The 22110-nt window shown below is 38.2% G+C and overlaps 2 protein-coding genes across 4 annotated transcripts in view; one reads left to right on the top strand and one right to left on the bottom strand.

Moving 5' to 3' along the window:
- LOC145897650 (uncharacterized) overlaps positions 1 to 2552 on the bottom strand; it is a 3477-nt gene extending 925 nt beyond the window's left edge. Inside the window, exons 1-7 of one of the 3 annotated variants that reach the window (XM_082986038.1) lie at positions 2428 to 2552; positions 1148 to 1306; positions 896 to 1069; positions 692 to 800; positions 485 to 596; positions 136 to 350; positions 1 to 29 (exon numbers count right to left, since the gene is read on the bottom strand). The exon at positions 1 to 29 is cut by the window's left edge and continues 162 nt beyond it. In XM_082986038.1, coding sequence (XP_082842164.1) covers positions 1 to 29; positions 136 to 350; positions 485 to 596; positions 692 to 800; positions 896 to 1069; positions 1148 to 1306; positions 2428 to 2485 — 856 coding nt within the window. In that variant the 5' untranslated portion in view covers positions 2486 to 2552. Of the gene's footprint in view, positions 30 to 135; positions 351 to 484; positions 597 to 691; positions 801 to 895; positions 1070 to 1147; positions 1554 to 2427 lie in introns of those variants that run through there. The other 2 variants (XM_082986039.1, XM_082986037.1) reach the window with 2 other exon arrangements.
- Positions 2553 to 5064: 2512 nt separating this feature from the next.
- LOC145897649 (uncharacterized) lies at positions 5065 to 9492 on the top strand. Its single transcript, XM_082986036.1, has 9 exons — positions 5065 to 5169; positions 6233 to 6400; positions 6608 to 6787; positions 6916 to 7136; positions 7379 to 7656; positions 8257 to 8438; positions 8622 to 8760; positions 8916 to 9073; positions 9257 to 9492. The coding sequence occupies exons 1-9, from the start codon at positions 5121 to 5123 to the stop codon at positions 9352 to 9354; spliced, it is 1473 nt and encodes a 490-aa protein (XP_082842162.1). The 5' UTR covers positions 5065 to 5120; the 3' UTR covers positions 9355 to 9492.
- The last annotated feature ends 12618 nt before the right edge of the window (positions 9493 to 22110 follow it).

Below are 22110 nucleotides of genomic sequence, written 5' to 3' on the forward strand. Positions count from 1 at the left end.
TCACGTGGCTCGCGAAGTTGTTAAACGATCTGGAATTTGCAAAAACGTCGTAACTATTGTGTCGTCCTGTGGCCCTTTTTAAAGCTCAACAACAAAATGTCAACGACGTAACGCCAATGCAGACATTTTGCTTACACGCAAAGTTGTTGTTTTGTGGTCGCCAGATTGAAATTACCGAACATAAGATCTTCGACACGTGGTAGTGATGGAGAGTAACCGTGTATTGGACATATGGAATATTTAATGATCTCTTTAGTGCTAGCTAATGTTCCAGGCAATCCAAACAGCTTTTCAATCATTATGAAAAGATCGTCAAATGTTTTTGTAGTGGTGGAATATTGTCCAACATCCTATCAGAATATATGAGATATAAAAATTATACAAAACCCAGGACAGGTACTAATTTACATGGAAAGTATTCATTATGTTTGTTTCCCAGAGGTCGGGATTGTTTGAAAATCACAAATGGAAATGTTGTAGATACCCTGTAAATTTTACGAACTTCCGGATAAATGTCAAAAACCGTGAAACATGATCCACTGAAACATTTTACTCCAACACCAGCCATGCATGAAGCCATCTGGTCGAGGTTATTTCTATAAATGTAAATGTTTCGTAGATTAGCAACGCAACAAACTGGTTGCAAGCCATTCATTTTATGGTGTTGTTGTCGTTTTCAAATCGTACTTACAAACATTTATTTTGGTTGAGATAAGGAAATCCATCGAACAGAGGTTTTGCACATTTTTGTACTTCGTGTAAAGTTTGTCGGAAAGAACAGTTGGGAAGTAACTTAATATCTGTTGATATAACAATGTATATGGTTAAAACTTTTTGCACTTGTTTCAAAATAACGGTATGTTACGGTTCTTAACGTATTTTAAACATTTCCTACCATCTTCTGACTCTTGTGGGCAATCATCCGGTTCTCTGAATTCATTACACCAAGTGCTGTTGCAGATTTGATACGTGCAATTAAGATATTGAAGTCCGTGATGATCAGAGGCTAACTTACAAAGATCCAAGGTTGTCAATGTTTTGTTCAAACAGATTCCAGCTTGTGTTGTGACTATCAACAAAGTTCAAGCTTAACCAATATTCATATAACCGACATTAAAATTCCGGTGTTTTTTTGAAACAAACTTACTGTCAACTCCATATTGATTTGTGAGAAGTTCGTACTTGACACATATTTGATCCAAGTTTTCACATTCAACAAACGTCATGTTATCAAACACAACTGTTCCCCCTGGAGCTTGGGACAGAGCGCCAACATAACATCCAAGTGGATGAGTTTCTCCGCGAACTTTAAACAAAAACATGTCATCAGTGAAATTATGTTGATTATGCCATGATCGCCTCCACTTACATGCTGCGTTTGATTCAATGACTATCACACTAAGCATAAATACAACTTTCCTATCCATATTTTAAATTGGTACCTGCAGTTGTTAACTTAATCCGTATAAACGTGACAATACCACATCAGACAAAAAAACGTAGCTTCCAAGTAAAAGTTTGACAGCAGATCTAAAGTAACATCAAGTTTGTGAACCATTTCATGTTGGTCATTCCCCATAATTTAGCTCTTTAACTAGATTTTCTAATGTGTTATTGTCTGCAAAATATCCCAGATCCTTTTGAATTCTAATGAATTGCTTCAAAGCACCTTGGATTTATGTCGATCAAAACTTGCCAATTCGAGACGGATACACCATAACTTTTCATTTGCCTGGTATCCTCGTTAAGCGTGCTACAACTTATTATTCGTTTGTCATTAAATCGTACTTTAATCCAGCTTTAACATTCAACAAACGTCATATTAGCAAGTTCAACAGTTCCGCCAGGATCGCAAAAAAAATTATGTTGTTTAATATAATGGCCTCTGTATTTTCGTCTGGAATATTATGGTCCAATCAGTCCCAAATTTGTCGCAACAAAGATTTGCGCTGGAGGTTTTACCAATTAGTCCTAAATCGAACCAATTATAATCACATTCTTGACACGTGCCGATAAACTCATAGAGATTCACTACGATTAATTAAAATCGCGCGTTTAAGCAACAAATTGTTGCGGCACGTAAATTTGTTTTGCTTAGTTGTTGTTTGCAACCGACATTCTTGTAAATTTGTTGAACTGTCTACTTTGAATATACCTCTTTAAATTAAAGCGATTTTTCTTTTGCAACACTCACACCCTATGACCGTCTTCATACAATCAGGTGTGGTTTTAACTGTCCCTCGACTTCTTCCAAATAATCAGATTACATTTTGTAATATGTATTTTGCGGACGATGACTTAGACCAAATGAATGGAATTGAATGGTCTGATGTTACCACAATTAACCAGTCTTTGCAGTATGCCTTTTTAGGCTACTTCTCCGAAATGTGTAACAACGTTGTCTACAAGTTAATTTTTTTTACTTACTTCCTGCTGTTACTCCAGATACTGCCACAATCATAATCAACAGAAAATGCCTATACATGTTTGTATGCGGAGACCTACGTTAGTCACTGTTAGGTTAGTTTAAATTATCTAAAAAAGTATTTTTCTTGGGTGCAAAATATTTGGAGTTTATAACTTTGAAAATGAAAGCCAAAGCTAAAATGCTGTTATACATCAGTAAACGTGAGACCACGCGCAACCTTGCCACTCGCATGAAGGAGCATCATCCTTCTACGACAGCTGAAAGCGAGGTCAGCAACCACCTGTGGGAAAATTCGGATCATCAGGTTAAATTCAATTCGCCCAAAGTTTTACACACCTGTAATATAAAATCTAAATTACTAGTTCTGGAAACACTGTACATCCAACACAATAAACCAGCACTGAACGTGGATGATAGCTCAAAACTGCTTTACCTATTCAACATCTAGGTCCGTACTGCGGCCTGACACATCGCTAATGATGACGTCGCTGCTGTGCTCCCATGTTGTTGTCATGCGACATGCCTCTGGCTTGTTGCGCGTTGTTGCTGCTGCTGTTTCCCTTCTCAGTCCTTTATTACCACGACGCTTTTCTTGCATGCACTCATTGTAGTACTGATGATGAACGCAGTTAGTGTTCGAAACGTTTACTGATGTATAACAGCATTTTAGCTTTAGCTTTTCATTTTCAAAAACATAACGTAACAGTCCTTTATTACCCCGACGATTTTCTTGCATGCACTCATTGTAGTACTGATGATGAACGCAGTTAGTGTTCGAAACGTTTATAACAGCATTTTAGCTTTGGCTTTCATTTTCAAAGTACTTTTCTCTTGTAATAATTTAACCTCGCAGAAAAGCCTTCACTTTACTTTATCATTTAAAAATATCTGACAGTTACAGGCCAATGTTTTCAGCTTTAGTAAGATTACTACACACACCACATGTTGCCAGTTCTATATTTTATACAAACTGTGGATTAGTGAGGTTTTGCTTTTAACGATCATTGTTGGGTTCCGCGTAATACTGGCCTTCAGCTCACTCCTTTTCTCAGCTTTATCCGTCACCTGCTACGTTATTCGTCATTCCCGCATGTCTGCGTTACTTTTTGAGTAGAGTACTGTACTCTTTACACTTTTGACTTTTGCAACCAACGCAAGTCTAAGCCTTCACATTTGTGGTTGAGTTCACTTGTCATCAGGTATTGCATGGCTGCTCGAGCATCCAACTTCAACCATGTCTACTCAGCTAAAATAACGTGCTTTTTCGCGATGGCCTGAAAACGACCGCGCACTGAACTTATGGTAGGTATTGCATTACAGCGTGCATCTAAAACACAGTTACAAAGTTTTTGTTGTCATGTTACCACTTCCAATGAAAGTCAACAAAAAAAATTTTCAGTACATCGTTTTCCTATTTTCATTTAAAGCCTGTACCACTAGGTTAGCAAAGCATAAGTTTGATAAAACACGTTATGTAATTAGATTTGCCGAAAATGTTGGACTTGCCTAATATCTGATACAATTTCTGTATCCTGGAGAGTTGTTGGGTACGGTAGGACATGCGGGAGTTTGCTGAGGAAATTCGATCCCATTCCAAGCAATTTTAAATCTCCACTTTACGTAGTCACAAACCAAGCTTTTCATCTGCTCGCATGAGTACGGCAGACACAGCAAAAATGTCTTGTTGTGGCGACGTATAATATTGGCTACAGTTGATCAATGGACCGAGTGGGGCTTTATTATCTTTAGCTTCTTTCTTCAAGTAAACAAATCACAACTATCTTCACACACCAAGACATTGTATTTACTCATTAACATTTAGTTGATTAGGAAACATCACCTGGTTCCCCACATTCTGGCAGTTGTATGTTAGCAAAGTTGAAGGTCTTTGCTATGACAGGCTGCATATGTATGTAGGTTCCAGTTAACAGGCAGCAGAAGTTAATGAAATAACTGTAGCAAAATAAAAGCAAGGCCGACAAATTGATTTGTGAACTATTTTAGTTACCTTATTTTTTAGCTTGTCGTTCGATGTGAAGTTGCCTGGGCTTTAGTGTATTGTAAGATTTAAAAATGTAATTTTTGTGATGTAATAAAATCTCCAAATGCACCACATATTAATCCGTTGCGCAACAATCGCTATAAACGACCTATGGCCTACATAGACAGGAGACCTGTACTCGCTAAAGTTAGTTTCTCCCGGGCTTAACTGGGTCACATGTTTTCAACAATTCTCTTGACTGTAACCCTTTATTATGGGAACACAATGCAATGGATCATGAGACCACAGGTTTGTGGTAAATGGCCTCAAACCCTCGGCAAACTTTATGAATAAAGAAAGCAAACAAAGGTGCGCCGAAACGGGCAACCCTTGAACATTATAAAAACGAGTAGAACCCGTGAAGTTTCAACAATGCAGGACTCGTGGCTACCCGCGATAACAATTTAAGAATTTTGTGCTGTCAAAATCCGGTTGCTTGTAAGTTGCACGGATGTAAATGTGAGATTACTGCGATGAAATGGGTGATATTATGTTTATATGTTAGGCGATTTGTTGCTAAAGCATTTGCTTTGGTGAAAAGTTTGGGTTTGATGGTATAGCGTGTTAACAAATAAATCACAAATACTTTTGCAACAGACACTGTTAAGAATTGGTCGTTAAGCTAAATAAAATCTTTTTGAAAATTTCAAAATGAAGTCAGTGATTGCAGCCATTCTGTTTGTGGCTGTCTGTGTTAACGGTAAGTTTGTTTTTGCTATTTGAGGTTTTTGACGTTTTTTGGCAAGCTTGTTCTGCTTAAAAAAATAAAAAACAATTTTTGAACCAGTAAATGACGATTTACTAAAAAAACTCATGATCTTCGAATTATTTGATGGCTTTTATTAAATAATTTGAAACCTGAAAACGTTTTATTGCGTTTATCACGTTTCAAGTTGAAAACTACCATAAAGCTTCTTGTTTCATTGTTGTAGGTATAATGGTTTCATTTCTTTCTGAACATTTACGGTTTTCTGTCGCTGCTTTAAACCACATTATTATCTCAATAAAGATCAAAAATTCCGATTACTTTTGCCAAAGATCTTGAAGAAATGAAAAGCACACGTGACTGGAAACCAATTTAAAACTAACTCATAATTTACCAAATATTTAAATATTTATTGTTGGTTGCTAGGTGTTCATGGAGAATAGACGGTGAAATATTTTGTGAAAAAGTAAATTTACTTACGAAAGTAGTTGCATTAAAAATGAAACTAAGCAAATAGACAGGTCCCGAATCGCGCGGTTAAATTGTTTGCGTTCGATTTGTTGTCATGGCAACACTGGTAGGGCCGTGAAGCAACAAACACGCCGCTCCCTGTAATCGAGGACGGACAATCGAACTGCGTCACCTCGCGCGTTACGTTCACAATAGCAAGAGAAATATAACAAAGAATTGAAATGATTCATCGCTGAGTGAAAAAGCGCAAACATCACATGAGGAAAGACCAACTTATGGCCCCGAGTCACAGATCTGTCAACTTCGCTTTCCCGTTTGCTATAGTCACAAAGTTAATGTAAATACGTATTCCTTCCAGTCAGGTTGTAATACCTTGGCTGCGATGCCAGTGAATGTATGAATAAACCTTTAATTTGTATTGCCAGAATAAAGTATTCTAGGCGTTTAGGAGCAGCTTAAATTAGGCCACCAAGTCACAAATGCACACCAACCGGCGGTTTTAACTTTGAAGTTCATGTCCATCTTAATTTGTCACTACATACTTTGTTGTGATGACATCTTATAACATTTTCTTATTTATTTTCAGCCCAAGAAAGCAACTCCACAAAGAACGAGTTCGTTTGTTTCCAGGGAACGCGTGTTTTTGTTGAAGGCAAAGTTGTATACGATGATAGCAGCGCCATGAACTGCAACGGAGTGGAAGACTCATGTGGCGTGTATGTGACGGTGGTCAGCACAGCCGATGGCTATCTCGGTAAGCTTTGAAAATTTTCAACAACGCCATGCAAAAACACTGGTAAATTCCACGATAAATCGGTGACTTCGTTCGATTACATTCAAACCACGTGGGCCTCGTAGTAAAAATGTTTAAAATTCACTTTTTCGAAATATCGCATGAAACGTTAAAACTGTCTTCTAGCGAGTCCAAACGTTTAATTTCGCCGAATTATTTTGTGACCAGCTTACTCAGAGACCGGTGTCTGTGTCGTGAGGGAATTCCGATCCAACTACACATGCGACGACGTCGAGAAATATGTTCCTGCCAACCACACGTTGATCAACTGCACACGCAGGTTCTGCGACGGGTTCGCGTGCAACACTTTGAAGACTTCCAAGTCTTGCGAGGAAGCCCCAGAAAACGGTATTCATACATTCATGCATAACTGTTAATCCCTTGTGGAGCATTACGTGAAAAGTTTTCTTGTTTGCATAAAAAGTTTTTGTCTATATACATAGCGCTGCAAAGTTGCATGACATGTTCGTTTACAGACATCCAAATCTTTCCCAACTGCACAATGCGCCAGGCTTTGGACAGGGTAATGAATTGCATGGAACCTCTATTCTCTGGCTACCCTTACTCCAACCAGATGATGTGCGCTCACAAACTCGACAGAACCATTTCCTGCATGGTTGATGCTGCCACCGATTGTTTGGGAGGTTCATGTCCCACTGTACTGGATGAGATTCCCAATCTCAGACATATCTACAGAGTAAGTTGGGTCCGAAGAGATTTTTCCAATCAAAAATGTATCCATACCTGTGATATAAATATATACAAGGTGGGAAATTTCACGGTTACTGCAACAGAATGGGGAAATGATTCCCAGAATCAAACTAACAAGAACCTTCATTAAATAGGACGTAAGGAATCACCCTCCCTTCCATGCTTGTTTGCAAAGACTCACGCAAACTATGGTATTGAGGTCTGTAAAAAGTGTATTCATTTAAACAGGGAGTGGTTCAAGAAGCGAAAAAATACCGCAACCTGGAATCCATCATGGCAATGTTCAACCTCGACGAGGCCACTAAGAAGATGATTCTTAACGCAGCTTGCCCTGTACCCGGAGAAACCCCAACCATGCCTGACATGAGCGGTATGATCGACATGGGCAATATGGGCGGCTTCGAAATCCCATTCTGCGATGCCGACTACATGAGCGAAATGATGAAGATTCAAGTTGAAGCCATGAAGGCTTTCTACAGCGTACAAACCCGCAGCGACTTCTGCATGTAAGTTTAATACGTATCAACAATGCACCCATCGTGTGACTAAGAATCTTGTCAGCTAAGTAGCCGGCAAGACTTCCGCTTTTTGGTGAATATACAGACGACATTAACCATTGGGTACCAAACTAGGTGTAACCCGCCTGAAACCAAACAAGGAGGAAACACTGTGGCCCATCAGGCCGCACGACATTTACATGTGATCTAAATTACAAACAGGCCTCGCACCTGCACATTTTCTTTTTCTCTCGAGGCCCTGCTATGGCCAAGCAAAAGCAAAACCAACAGTGCCGTCATAAAAAAAGGCCTCGAGTCATAAAAAATCATTATTGGTTCTCAAATGCGGGGTTGGATCAAATATAAAACACATTACAGAGAAAGTAACATTACAAGATTTTTGCCATTTACGCTACTTTAAAGTAAGAACATTGCATTTATTGACGTAGGCGCAACTTGAGTTCGTCGCGGGATGGCATAACTTTGGTGTATTGATTTTTGTGGTGATTTTAATAGCAATTTGTGTGGCAAAACTTTAAATTAAAGATAGTCAGTAGGTAAACTTCGTCCCTGCGGTTTTGCAATGAAAAGTGGTGTCGTGTTTCGCAGGGCTTTTACCATGTTCGGTATCCGCATGGGAAAACTGTGGGAAAACCACTGCAGTGTTGAAAAGATGGAAGAGTTCTTGAGAACCGTACTTACTGGACACAACGCGAAATACGTTAACCTCATCATGAAAGCCATGGATATTATGTACGATTATTTCAGCAAACTTCAACTTCCCAACTGTGGTAAGTTGTTTTAACCAGTTTTAACAAATAAACATAATTAATGGAACCGATCAAGAACATAATGTACAACAATTTGCTGCAAAATCTAACTTTTGTCGCAAATATTTATACAATCTAATAATTTAAGTTTGAGAACGCAATGCATTGTAAATCACGAATAATTCACCTTCGTGAACCGCACAGGAGCGACGATGAGCATGCCATGTGATCACTTCCATGAATCCGGAAGAGCTTGCGATCTGCGCAAGGGATGGATGTGCGATTACGTGCACTGGAAAATCTCCTTCTTCGATGACTGGATGGGAAAAGTCATAGAATGGAAGTAAGAACTATTCTGCTTAGATTTTGTCTTCAGAATTTTATTGTTGTAAAACGTTGTTTGCCATAAGGTTATTACTTTAGATTGCATTCGGGTGTTAACCCTTAGTTATTACCACGTGTACTTCCTGCTTTCTGCAAAACTAAATATTCATTCAGAAAAAGCAACGTTATGATCGATATGCCAGAAGAAATGGAAGACCAAAAGTGTATGTTAGGATGGAGCGACCACTTGTGTGTTGACGACAACCAGATGCGCTGTGTCAGCTCTGCTGGAGGTTGTCCTCTTTGCTTCTGTGCTGATCACGAATACGCCGGTAAGTTTGACTAACATAAATATCACATACAATTGCCACAAATTGCTACTCGTTTTTTGTCAATAAATATTGATTTGATAAGTATACCGATAACTTTTAGACATTTCCAGAAAACAAATAAGTTGCTACAGTTGAAACCTAATTGTGTGTTCCACACTCTTAACGAAACACTTGTACTTGTAGATGTCGCAACTGTGGCGAAAATGTGGAGAATGGATTACAAACTGTGGTATGGAATTATGCAGAAGTACAAGGCTTATTTCAGCAACGACATGTGCTAAAAATATTACGATTATTAAAATAACCATAATTCCCAAAGCAATCCTAAACCTGGTTAACCAACGGTAATCAATAATTTTAACAGCAAGTAGTTGATGCCGGCTTTGATGCCTGTCCTGATACCAAGTGCACAAAACCAATAAAATTATTCAAATCAGTGTGTCCTGTGTTTAATCAGAAAATAGTATTTAATGTTTCCAAGTTGATATGTGCCCAGTTAAAAAGAGAGATACGACGAAAATTTGTCAAAGAAGTGTTGGAAATAGACAACGTAGAAATGTTTCATGAAACTGTAGACAGGGTCGCCCTTCTGCTCACTTGGAGACCACAGCTTAACTTGTGTAGACAGTTGATGTTAAACTTAAATTATATTGACTTCGGACAGTTTATATTCTTGTGCATTAATTTTGATGTGATGGCCTTATCGGTCGTTTCTTTATTCACATGATGTCACTAGAGGGTCATATAAAACAAAAAAAAGAGGCGACCAGCAAAATGCACAAATAAAGCGTTTCTTTTAACAGTCTTACTGAGGATGTTTTAGTAGGGATTATAGCTAAAGGATTATACACATAATTTTATTGATGGTCAAATATATCCATTGAAGTGGAATGTCCTTGCAAAGCTTACCGGTAAAAAATCGCCAATGATCTAAATCCCAATCACATAGCAACGCAGTCATGTCGAAAGGTTTGTGAAAAGGTGACAAAACTCTTCAGTTACTTTATATCATTTAAAGTCACCAAAATATCTGACTTTCACCAGTTCTAAAATCAAGGTGATAATGCAGTCTTTGTTGAATCTGAAGCCGAGCCTTTACCTGATCGCAATAAAATAATATTAATCAACTTTGTATAGATTTACACACGATCGTTTGATTTTGTGCATGCACGCAATTAGTTTCGTCATCAGGCAGAATTTGTGTGCGAGGCAGAAAACGTTCCCTGGAATGTCGTTTGGATTTTTCCTTAAAACGTTTTCGGGCGATAACGTTAAATCCATTTGTTGTTAAACAGTGAATAGAGTAGGTGTTTTTCTAGTAACCCAAGACTCTTACTTAGCGACAGGCATGATTCGTGGTGCTTGAACATAGCATGTGTCAAAAGTGCTGCCGGTTTCCGATATATCGATGAAACTCGCTGAAAAGTCCACAAAAGCTGCCGTTTGAAAAGTTGATTAAAATTTAAACAAAAGTATTCAACATTAAGAACAGGCGATAAATAAATGAGTTTTTGCCGATAAATGAAAACAAGCGGTTCCAGTGCTGACGTCTGTAGTTTAATTTCCTGACGCATTGTTTCGAGTTGTCAGCCAGGAAACGGTACACATGCAGTACTGCTAATAATAATAAATCTATTTTGAACACGACCTCCCACTGTTCTTTACAACTTGTCGTTAAGCGTGTGTAAGCATTTAAAAGTGTCTGAACATTCATTGGCTACAACATGTAGGCTCGGCGACAGAGCTTCGTATAAAACAAAAGTTTACAACACATTTGAAGTCGATCCCATATGTGCTCACCTGGTTGTTGTCCCGCAGGATTTAATAATCCTGCCAGATACGTGCGAGACCTATGTACGCGGCAAAAGCAAACAATTTGTGTCAAAATGTTTGACTGTAATTTGAATCCAAGAATCACGAACTGGATAGGCAAAAACAATGACAGGGAACTGTGATAATGTTTTTATGAACTTACAGTTTTCGTTTCAATAGCTTTGTTAATAAAATAAAATGAAAACATTTCGGGTTTTAGTTTTAACAAGGTTCAAAACAACTCTTAAAGCGCATGAGGTGTGTAAATTGAGATTGAGACTAGAGTTGAAAACTACCCATGGTTTAACTTATGTCGGATTGTTGACGATTGCTAAAAACAAGCGGTTTCAGAAACGCCTCCGGTTAAATTTTATAATGGGTTATTTCTATTTAATTGCCAGGAAACTATGCGCAGACATTGCAGCTAAAATTTAACATGTTTTGAGCACGATTTCCCCACAGTTCTCTTTAGTGCGACGTGTCGTTTAAAGCATATGTGAGCATTTCAAAAAAGTCTCTGAACATTCATTGGCTCAAGCATATAAGCTCGGTACCGAACAAAAGTTTCAAAAAGTTGCGTTTACAGCGGGGAATAAAACAATAACTGGAAGACGTCGAATTACTGTAGCATCAACTGCTATCATGTAGTAAAAAACTTCAACAAATAAACTTCAAACTTTTTACAGATTCGTAGTAATTATAGTAGGTTTGTTCATATTCGGTGACATATTGAAAATGAAGTTGTTTTTGTTGATGTTGATCTGTGTGGCGATCGGTGCCGCAAGTAAGTGAAATCTGTTGAGATTCACATGCAACATTTTGCAATTTGTGTTTTTTCTTTAGAAAGTAAAAAGAAGAATTCAGATTCAGAAGATCAGTGTAAAAAGGCATCAAAAAAAGGTAAGATGACATTTTTTGAATAAGTTTTTTTAAAAATATGTTAAATATTTTACTTTGGCTCTGATGTGTTTAAATAAGTCAGTGTTCATCATGGCAAGCCTAATTTAAATCATGCATAACCAATGTTTGTTGTTTTCTCACAGACGTCCAAGCTTTTCCGAGCTGCACAATCGATGAGGCTTTGGAAAAGGCTTTGCAATGTACCGAAACATTGGTATCGGGTTACCCATACGCCGATAGAGCAACTTGCAAGACAGAAATTGACAGCACAGTGGCTTGCTTGACGTCTACTACAACTCTGTGTCTGTCTGGTTCGTGTCCAACAGCATTTCCTCCAGTAATTAATGAATATTTCAACGTAAGTAAACGATGTGATTTCCAAACAAAACCAACTGATCAATGCTACCCGGCTAAAGCAATGCAAGTTATTTAAATTAACCTCTACCACAATGTGTTTATCGCCCTGTCTTGCCCCTCGAAAATTCACAGCGAAGACGAAAAACCCTTCGTCTACCGCCAATCAACCTTCTTAAAATAGGTTGTTTTATGTTTTGCGCGCAGATTCTTAAACAACTATTTTAATAATTTTCTTCACTTGCAGGAACTTAGCCAAAAAACACAGCAAGTCCACACATTATTCGAATTCCTACAGACCTTTGGTTTGCCTGAGGAACAAATTAATTTGATATACGATGACTTGTGCCCGGTCGGAGGAATGGAGTCTGGTTTGCTCGAATTTCTTAAGCAATCCACGGATATTGAGATCCCATTTTGCGAAAACAACGAAATTTTGAAAGATGCTCTGGTCAAAATGATGACTGCTTTCAATGAGGTCACAAATCATGAGGAGTTCGTAAAGTAAGCAACATTAGTGTAACCAACAGACGGATTTTGTGATAAAATCAACGCTTCGGTGCAAACTAACCTTAGGTGATAGGGTCTGTTCATGCTGGATCACTAAATTATTTTTTTCTTTTCAGGGCTTTTGAAGAGTTCCGGAAAACGATGCACACTTGGTTGAGCGAACACTGCACAGACGAGAGCCTCAGGAATTTTTTTGACGATATATGGATCGAGCCTCTAACCAGATTCGCTGATCAGATTCCTGACTATGATGAGGAATTGGCTTCAGCTAAACAAACAATCGAGGCGGTTTCTAAAATCGTTAAAGTATTGAAAAAGGAAATCAATAAAATTGAGATTCCTGGTGGCAAAAAAGGTCATGGGAAAGGTCACAAAAAAGGTCACGGGAAAGGTCACGGGAAAGGTCACGGGAAAGGTCACGGGAAAGGTCACGAGAAAGGTCACGGAAAAGGTCATCACAAACATCACTGAAAGAAACTAACATATTAAATTAAAAAAAATAAAATAAAATTCAACCATTTCAAATATTACTCATGTAATCGGTCACCTGACGTTTTTAATGAAGTTGTGCTTTTCACCGTGAAATTAGTGTCTACTTTTGTTCGCTTGTACTTGGATAATAAAAAGACTATTCGGAAGTATCATTGTTGAGTTTTAGTTTGCATAAAATGCTGTGGATTTTTAGCGCGGAAGAAAAATATATTAATTCCTTTGATGATTGGAATAATAACTAGAAGGCAAATAATTTTCACTGCAAAAATCGATTATTTACCTCAGTGAATTCGCTCGACGTATCCGAGATTCAATATTGAATTGACATAAATGAAAAGACCTTTAGGCTTACAATGTTGCGGTGTTAATACTACCTTGTCTTTCCAAAAATGCTGTTTTAATCAAAGAAAAATTGAACAATCAATCGCTTTAATATTAAAATCTGTTTGCGACCCAAAGTGTCAGGGACAGTTTCTTTTTGTCGCGTTCGGGATCCCAGGCTACCTATTCTAGACGAAAAAACTCAGCGAGCCAATCGAAAACAACACATTTAATAAGATTCATGCAGTTTCTTATATTTAAAAAAGAGCAACAAAAAACATAATCACGAGAAATCTTAAAAATGAGCACGGAAGGGCAACCCCCGATTATAATAGAAAGAAAACGTGCGTAATACCTTGCATCAGGTCGAACGTTTGGTTTTTATTGAGTGTAGCAATGACCCATTCATACATTAGTCAAGAGAGAAATTCGGGCAACAAGTTGACATAACGTGATAAGAGATATGTGTCGCGTGGTGCACGAAACGACTATAATTTTGCAAAACATGACAAACGTGGAAGGATACTGACAGAAAGGAATTGCTGTCATAACTTGGGTCGAATTAGCTGTCGAACATGACACTGCACTACCCCAAAACATACACGTGCAAAACACAAAACCGGGAATTGCTTTGATAATGACTTATGGCTAAAATATTACCCGAGCGCACGTTTTGACTGGCTTAAACCCAACTTTGTTTTAATGGCATATTTTTCTATACGTTTCATACTACTACGGTTGTAACGAAATTATAGATGTTGACTGCAGTTCAATTGACGTATTTTATATTTATAGTTTTAAGTCGTGTTGTTCGCTAACGAAAGATTTGTTCGTGGAGTTCTTGATGTTAAATAAGCTTTCTTTCTAATCTTCTCTTTAACCAGTGTTATCCACGAGTCAGGTTTTAACTCGAGAACTATCGACACTTTTTCCGTTCATGCGGCTTCTAACAATCAATCGGAAATCAGCCCGGCGGCTTGGTGCAAGCATGCCGTATGTTGTCGACTGTAGATAGTGGCATGAACCCTGTGTTTTAATCTCTGCTGAGTTGGAAATTTGAGTCCTTTGTCTGTTAAATATTAATTGATTTATTGGCGGCACATTCTTGGTTATTACTCGAAAACGCATCATGAATAGTATGAGCATATTTGATAAGCATACCACATACAAATGTAAACCAACAACATGAAACTTCTTTTCAGAAAGATATAAAAGGTAAAACCCACGTAAATCGACCACAAATGTCATGTTTACAAATCTCACTGTGTTTTTTCTACAATTTCCGAATAATAAGAATAGAACATGAAATGTGGTGCGCAAACGTGGCGCCTTGAAACCACTGAAATGTGGTGCCTTAAAAACCTACGCAAACGCACGTATTCAAATGATTGTAGGTAATTACAGAAAAATCATGTTATTAACTGGTTTTAGTAAAAGGGTTAACCCTGATCCTTACTGCTTGGCACTCCAATTTTGACAATCTTGTGCATCTCGAGAGTTTTACTATTTTGGAAACAGCATCCAATCCATTTTCAGCGGCTTTTAACACACCCTCGCCATTTTGTGTGAAGAGTTCTTCCAAGGGAATGATCCACTTGTTGAGCTTCCTCAGTGCTTTATGTGCACAGTGTCGGCAAAATCCTTGAACACAAAGATATGATTTGAGTATATGTGTTTGTACTGAGCTTATTTACAGTCAACTCTAATCATACACAAGTAGTCGCAATGCTTAGGATAAAACGTTGTAATATGAAGTCATACTGGCAAATTCCGCGTGGATTTTGGCTTTGTGAAAAGCAGTCAGCATTTTGACCAGAGCTTCCTTCATAACTTCGTTCTTGGACCAAAACCCGAGAGGTTTCCTTGATGAACTCGAGTAAAGCTGGCTATATTCCTTTGATTGGACACAAGTTATCGGACCGCGTTCACTTTTTTGGTCATTTAAATGGAATGTTGGACGTGCATAACTTGGTCACGAATTTTCTGTAATTTTAGCCAAATTGGAATATTTCAGATCGAAATATATTTTTAAAACTATTGATTTAATGTAGTTTTAAGTGCAATTTCATGGAATCTGTTTAACTGTTTTAACGTGCGGTTAACGGAAATAAATTAATACATTGATTATTATTGCGTATGAATCCCTTCTCCGTTAAAACATTTTCATTGCGAATGTAACGTATGGACATCACAGCTAAAGGTCCATGCACTTTTATACGATATGTATTTCATTTTTCGTAAATTTTGAGTAAACCTGCATGGATAATTTATTCAATTCATGTACGGGGGCTGTACAACTCGGGGATGAAACACAAGAAATTAAACGTTATGGGCACCGAGGAAACTGTAAATGTTTTCGTGTCAGAATAAGTTAAACGTGGTTCGATTCTATAGCCACGTGGAAGTGTTTGATTGGCAGCTGCACAACGTTTCTACGTTACAGGAAGAAGGTGGCGAAAAACTTTCCATACGGTTTGCGACGATTGTTGATAAACGAACCGGGTGTCAGCGAAACGTATGCATGGGAAAGGGAAAAACCTCATGGGAAATTATCATGAGGTACTGCAGTCAATAGGATTATATTCCATTTGATTCCAGTGTTGTGCCAACTGTACTAAACATTGCCAAAATCTAATAAATTTGTCCAAATACTGACCTTCTTATGGCGCAGCAATTTAAACAAGTCCCACAAGAAGCGCCGAAAATGCCGTGACAGCAACACGTTAAACTCCCGGTGTAACGTCACGTGATGATCAAGATGCGTGAAACTGAAGCGGACACGAAACCCTCCCAGTCAACTGATTCGACGCCGTTCAACTTTTTCTCACACTCGTAGAGACAGCTTCGTTAATGACTTGGCGCCAAGCAAACGATTTTAACGAAGAAAAGCTTGGTGACTTTTAACGAATCCCCGTAACCAGTACGAAATTTGCCGAGAAATTGTTCCCAAAACCGGCATTAAGATATGCGCAAACCCTTTAGGTCTGGTCATTAACACAAACACCTTATGTACATGATCGGAATCAAAAACAGATTGTTTGCGTGATTGGAATCGAGTGCATGAGATCAACCGATGGACTCCGAACATAAAGTTAAAAACCACATTTGTTAAACTTTAAAGTAGACACTCGGCCCAACGTAGGCATGGGAATAATGCATATGTTTGGCGCAAAATATTGTAATCTTTAGGCATATGTCGGGTTAGTGCTGACACCACGTCATCGGTTCGTTTTTTTAACAATCGTCGCAAAGCGTGTGGAAAGATTTTGGCTGCCTTTTTCCTGTAACGTAGCGACGTTGTGCATCTGCCAATCAAACACTGACACGTGGCTTCACAGAATCGAACCACGTTTAACTTATTCTGACACGACAACATTTACAGTTTCCTGGGTGCCCATAACGTTTAATTTCTTGTGTTTCATCCCCGGGTTGATTTGATTAAGTTTTGAGCGGGAATATTGTGACTGGATTACGCCACCTATGTAAGATATAAATGTATTTTTCATTCGCAAGGGGGCGCAAATGATTAACAATTGTGGCAGTAATTGTGGTTGCTGCGTTCAGTGTGGGCTGGTGTTGTTTTAAGTTTTACGCAAGCTTTACATGAAGTGTGGTTGATATCTCTGCACTAACTGGCCATAGTTTGCACATTGGATTATTCATAAACGAATCGTTGAGGCAACTTCATTTGAACAAATGCGACATTAATAATCATTGATCTGCAGACACTGCCACCGTTTATATCATATGTCTTATCATTGAACGTGTAGCGATCCTGCTCATTAAAACAAACTCAAATTTCTATGTTTTTGATTTATCCGATGTGATAAACTTACAAAACCGCGGATTGGTCCTTGTATTCGTCTGCTCTCAAAGTGGATTTAAAAGCGAGGCGAATCCAACACAACTCCTGCTTCGAAGGCATTGACCGGGAGAGAGATTGAGCGCTGGCAGGCGATCCTCGCTGTTTAGAAAAACGACAAGTCATGCGTTGTGTTTACTATTGAAATGTTTGTGTTGAAATGTGGTGAGCGGCTACAATATCATGAAGTACTCACACCAATGATATATAAGTTCTAAATTTTTACTCATAACTGTTAATGCTTATGTCAGACAGTTAAATGTTATGGTTGTGCGTCCTAGAAGCTAAAGGTAAATTTTGCACCTTCACAAAATATGGCGGCATAATTAGCCATATGCCTTCATATCTGAGAGTAAATTGTAGTCGGACTTGCTTTGTGTTAACCGTTGCGAAGTACATGCAGGTCTTTGTTTATGTGTCAAAATCACCTAGCGTGAACTATAGCTTGTGGGGAATTGATGCGAAGGCAGCGCAACATTTTACTCGACGTTATTTGAGACGCTCCGTTGCATTCGTCTGCTCTCAAAGTGGATTCAAAGCGAAGCGAATCCAATACAACTCCTTCTTCGAACGGATTGATCGCTCGCGGTCGCTCCTCCTCTTGCGCAAAAAAAGAACGATGGGGAGAATCGCATACGAATTCAGTGTCGTATTTTGCAGTTTTTGTTCGAAATCACAGAGGCAGGTCAGCGATGTGTTTGTCATGGTTGCCATTTTGCGTGCTCAAGACTTTTTCCAGTTTTCCTCAGCTGTCTTGAAGTTGTCAGTCTGTAAAAGATTCAGATTGTGTGGAAGTTGAGGTGTACGATTCATAATATTTAACATGCCTTGTGTGAATATGTCACTTGCAAACAATTGTATTATTCATATTTTAATGCTGACGAGTTGAAATCAAACTTGACAGAAGAAGAACATAAAATATATTTGGTAACAAATGCATATGTTTGAAAAACAGAAGTTTCAAATTGCAGTCAGCTGATTTATTAGTAATCGTGAAAAATCGATTTCGCCTGGACGGGCATCCTCAGTTTCTGCAAATTCGAATTTGCAAGTAAACACAGAGAGCTATACGGTAAAACAAATGACAGAAGAAGAATTTCATATATATTTGTTAACAAATGCATATGTTTGAAAAACATGACAAACGCTTAGCGATTGTGTTGGACAAGCGTTTTCTTTCACCTTACAGCGGTTCATTGCAAAGTCACGCAATAACATTTGTGTTTGGTGACATCTGTTGGAAATGGATGGCGTTAATTCAGGGTAATAAACTTTGCGACGAATTGCAATTATTTTCGTAATGAGTAAAACAACGTGTCACCGTAATTTCAAGTAAAGTGGTGAGGTTTAGTCAATGTCTAGAACTGTCATTGTAATGGGTAGCGTTATTGCACTGTTGTGTTACATCAGTGTATGTTTGTATATCAGCGACCCAGAGAACTGTGTTGGGTGCCCTTCGGTAAGCATTTGCTTCCCTAACAGAAATCAAATCGTGAAAATGTTTTTCTGGTGATACGTAAATGTGTCGATTGCTAAAACTGGAAAACACAGACAAAAGTCGTACAACCGTGATATAGTACAACGTACAGAGGGCTGGTGCTTTGTTTTTCCGTCTTAACGCCTGAAGTGCGATGTGCAAGGTTGACTTCACGCTTGACGTGCCTTCTGCACTGTCTACAATGTTGTTGCCATGGTAATGACGTCAGTCGCCTAAAAATTGTCAGAGCAGCCCTTTTCCCGGAGGTCTCGTAAGAGTGATGCTTATAATCATTTGGATAAAGCATCTGTTTAAATTAATTTACTTAAGTCAAATATTAGCAACTGTTTCAAATATTATTAAATTATTAACTTTTATTCGCTATTTCTACTATCAGTTTTGTGATTGTAGCACATATACGCAAAATAAAAATGTTTACTCTTCAGCAATTGCTTTTTATGTGCTGTATTGGATGTTCAAGAAGAGTTTACTGATTTCAAAAAAGCTTTCGTAACAAACTTGTTTCCATTACTCAAATTCATATTCACGTCATAAATTGTGTTTCCATATCTGTTTCCTATAAAAGTGATGTGCGCAACCCCACTCCCAAATAACAATGGTTTGGTGCAATTGCATTAATAACGCCACTTTTACACCTCTAGGGAAACTTTTTGCGCATGCTTTTTTAGAGCAACCATTTAAATTGGCGATGCAAGCGAACAGCACTAATTGCTATGGTAGTGAAACCTAAAACCTAAAGGTAATAATAAACTTTGCACCTTCAATAAATATGGCGGCATAACTAGCAATATACCTTCATATCTAAGAGTAAATTGTAGTTGGACTTGCTTTGTGTTTACAGTTGCGAAGTACAGGTTTTTGTCTATGTGTCAAAATCACCTAGCGTGAAGTATAGCTTGTGGGGACTCGATGCGTTACACACAACAAAGTCGCCGAAGGCAGCGCACCATTCCACTCGACGTCATTTGAGACGCTCCGTGTTACTCCCCACCCACATCCAGAGGGTGTAAGTTATAAAGTTGTTTCCCTTGCCCTGAATGCGAAGCAAACGTTAACTTTGAAACATAATTGGATTTCAAGTGAAAATGTTGCCATGGTTTCAAATCATGAAATCGGTCGGTGTTTCGCCTTTTTTCAACTTCTTGAAATGTGTGGTGATTTTGACGGAAGGGGAAAAGTAGTTTCATCTTTTTAACTTTAAAACCAATGTTCAGCATTTAATGTTTTTATTTATCTGAAGCAATGTGACAAACCTATAAACCGCACACCTAAATGTTCATGGAAGGTTCAGGTTATGGCTAATTGAAATTTACGATTCATAATGTTTAACATGCCTTGTGTGAATATATCCCAATACACTGACTAATGGTCTTAGTACGACGTTATATCAGTTCGCTGCGCCCCGTGTAGTGGAATGTTGTACCTTGACTTGCTTGCAAACAATTGTATTATTCATATTTAAATGCTGACGAGTTGAAATCAAACTTGACAGAAGAAGAATTTCATATATATTTGTTAACAAATGCATATGTTTGAAAAACACGACAAACGCTTAGCGATTGTGTTGGACAAGCGTTTTGTTTCACCTTACAGCGGTTCATTGCAAAGTTACGCCTTAACTTTTGTGTTTGGTGACATCTGTTGGAAATGGATGGCGTTAATTCAGGATGATAAACTTTGCGACGATTTGCAATTATTTTCGTAATGAGTAAAACAACGTGTCACCGTAATTTCAAGTAAAGTGGTGAGGTTTAGTCAATGTCTAGAACTGTCATTGTAATGGGTAGCGTTATTGCATTGAACTGTTGTTAGTGCATTGTGGCCAGGATTTTGTTGAGTGTGGTGTGTTACATCAGTGTATGTTTGTATATTAGCGACCCAGAGAACTGTGTTGGGTGCCCTTCGGTAAGCATTTGCTTCCCTAACAGAAATCAAATCGTGAAAATGTTTTTCTGGTGATACGTAAATGTGTCGATTGCTAAAAATGAAAAACACAGACAAAAGTCGTACAACCGTGATACAGCACCACGTACAGAGGGCTGGTGTTTTGTTTTTCTGTCTTAACGCCTGAACTGCGATGTGCAAGGTTGACTTCACGCTTGACGTGCCTTCTGCACTGTCTACAATGTTGTTGCCATGGTAATGACGTCAGTTGTCTAAAAAATGTCAGAGCAGCCCTTTTCCTGGAGGTAACGTAAGAGTGATGCTTATGATAATTTGGATAAAGCATCTGTTTGAATCAGTTTAGTTAGGTCAAATAAAAGCAACATTTCCAGATATTATTAAGGTTTAATTTCCATTCGCTATTTCTGCGATCGTTTTTTTGATGGTTGCACATGTATGCAAAATAATAATGTTTACTCTCCAGCAATTGCTTTTTTTGTGCTGTATTGGATGTTCAAGAAGAGTTTACTGATTTTAAAAATCTTTGTCATTAAGCTTTCGTAACAAACTTGTTTCCATTACTCAAATTCATCATCACGACACAAACCGTGTTTCCATATCTGTTTCCTATATGAGTGATGTGCGCAACCCCACTCCCAAATAACAATGGTTTGATGCAATTGCATTAGTGACGCAACTTTTACCCCTCGAGGGAAACTTTTTCCACATGCCTTTTGTAGAGCAACCATCTAAATTGGCGATGCAATTAAGAGAACAGCACTTCGGTTATTTAGGGGTGCACACCGCTAGACTATTTTTCGGCGGTTCATCAGTGACAAATACTGTCACACTGACTACTTCTTTTTGTGCCGAACCAAATCCAAATATAAGGCTTTAGATAGACTTAATTGCCACTGTTGTTGTAGCTGTTTGTAACAACATTTTACCATTTCTATTTTACACAAAGAAGAAGTAACTTGCAGTGCTGCAACGTAAACGTGTGGGCAGTGTTTCATGTCTGCGGCATAGCTAACGCGATTCTACAGCAAACGGCCCAGACATATTGATTTATCATTGTCAGTATTATCTGTCTATCAGTTCGTTTCGTCCCCATTTGTACAATGTTGTAACATGCCTATGCTTGCGAAGAAATGTATTATTCTTATTAAAATGCTGCGATAAGTTTAAATTAAACTTGAAAACAGAAGTTTTATATACTTTTGTTAACGTATGAATTCCAAAACATGACAAACGCTTTGGGATTATGTTGTGGAGGTGCTATTTATGGATTATCTGGTTTCGTATTTTTGATTAGTTTGAACAATCGATAAGTTTGCCACAAACTCGTTTTGTTGTGCAAGAAAATGTGTAAATTGGTTGCGTATTTTACGCATTAGTGTTATA

Source organism: Ascidia mentula, chromosome 4 (genome assembly GCF_947561715.1).
Source record: "Ascidia mentula chromosome 4, kaAscMent1.1, whole genome shotgun sequence".
In the NCBI taxonomy this organism is placed as follows: domain Eukaryota; kingdom Metazoa; phylum Chordata; class Ascidiacea; order Phlebobranchia; family Ascidiidae; genus Ascidia; species Ascidia mentula.

Coding starts and splice junctions, on each gene's coding strand:
- LOC145897649 (XM_082986036.1), top strand. CDS start 5,121: ATGAAGTCAGTGATTGCAGCCATTCTGTTTGTGGCTGTCTGTGTTAAC. Junction 6,788..6,915: donor CGAGGAAGCCCCAGAAAACG/GTATTCATACAT, acceptor GTTCGTTTACAG/ACATCCAAATCTTTCCCAAC. Junction 7,657..8,256: donor ACCCGCAGCGACTTCTGCAT/GTAAGTTTAATA, acceptor CGTGTTTCGCAG/GGCTTTTACCATGTTCGGTA.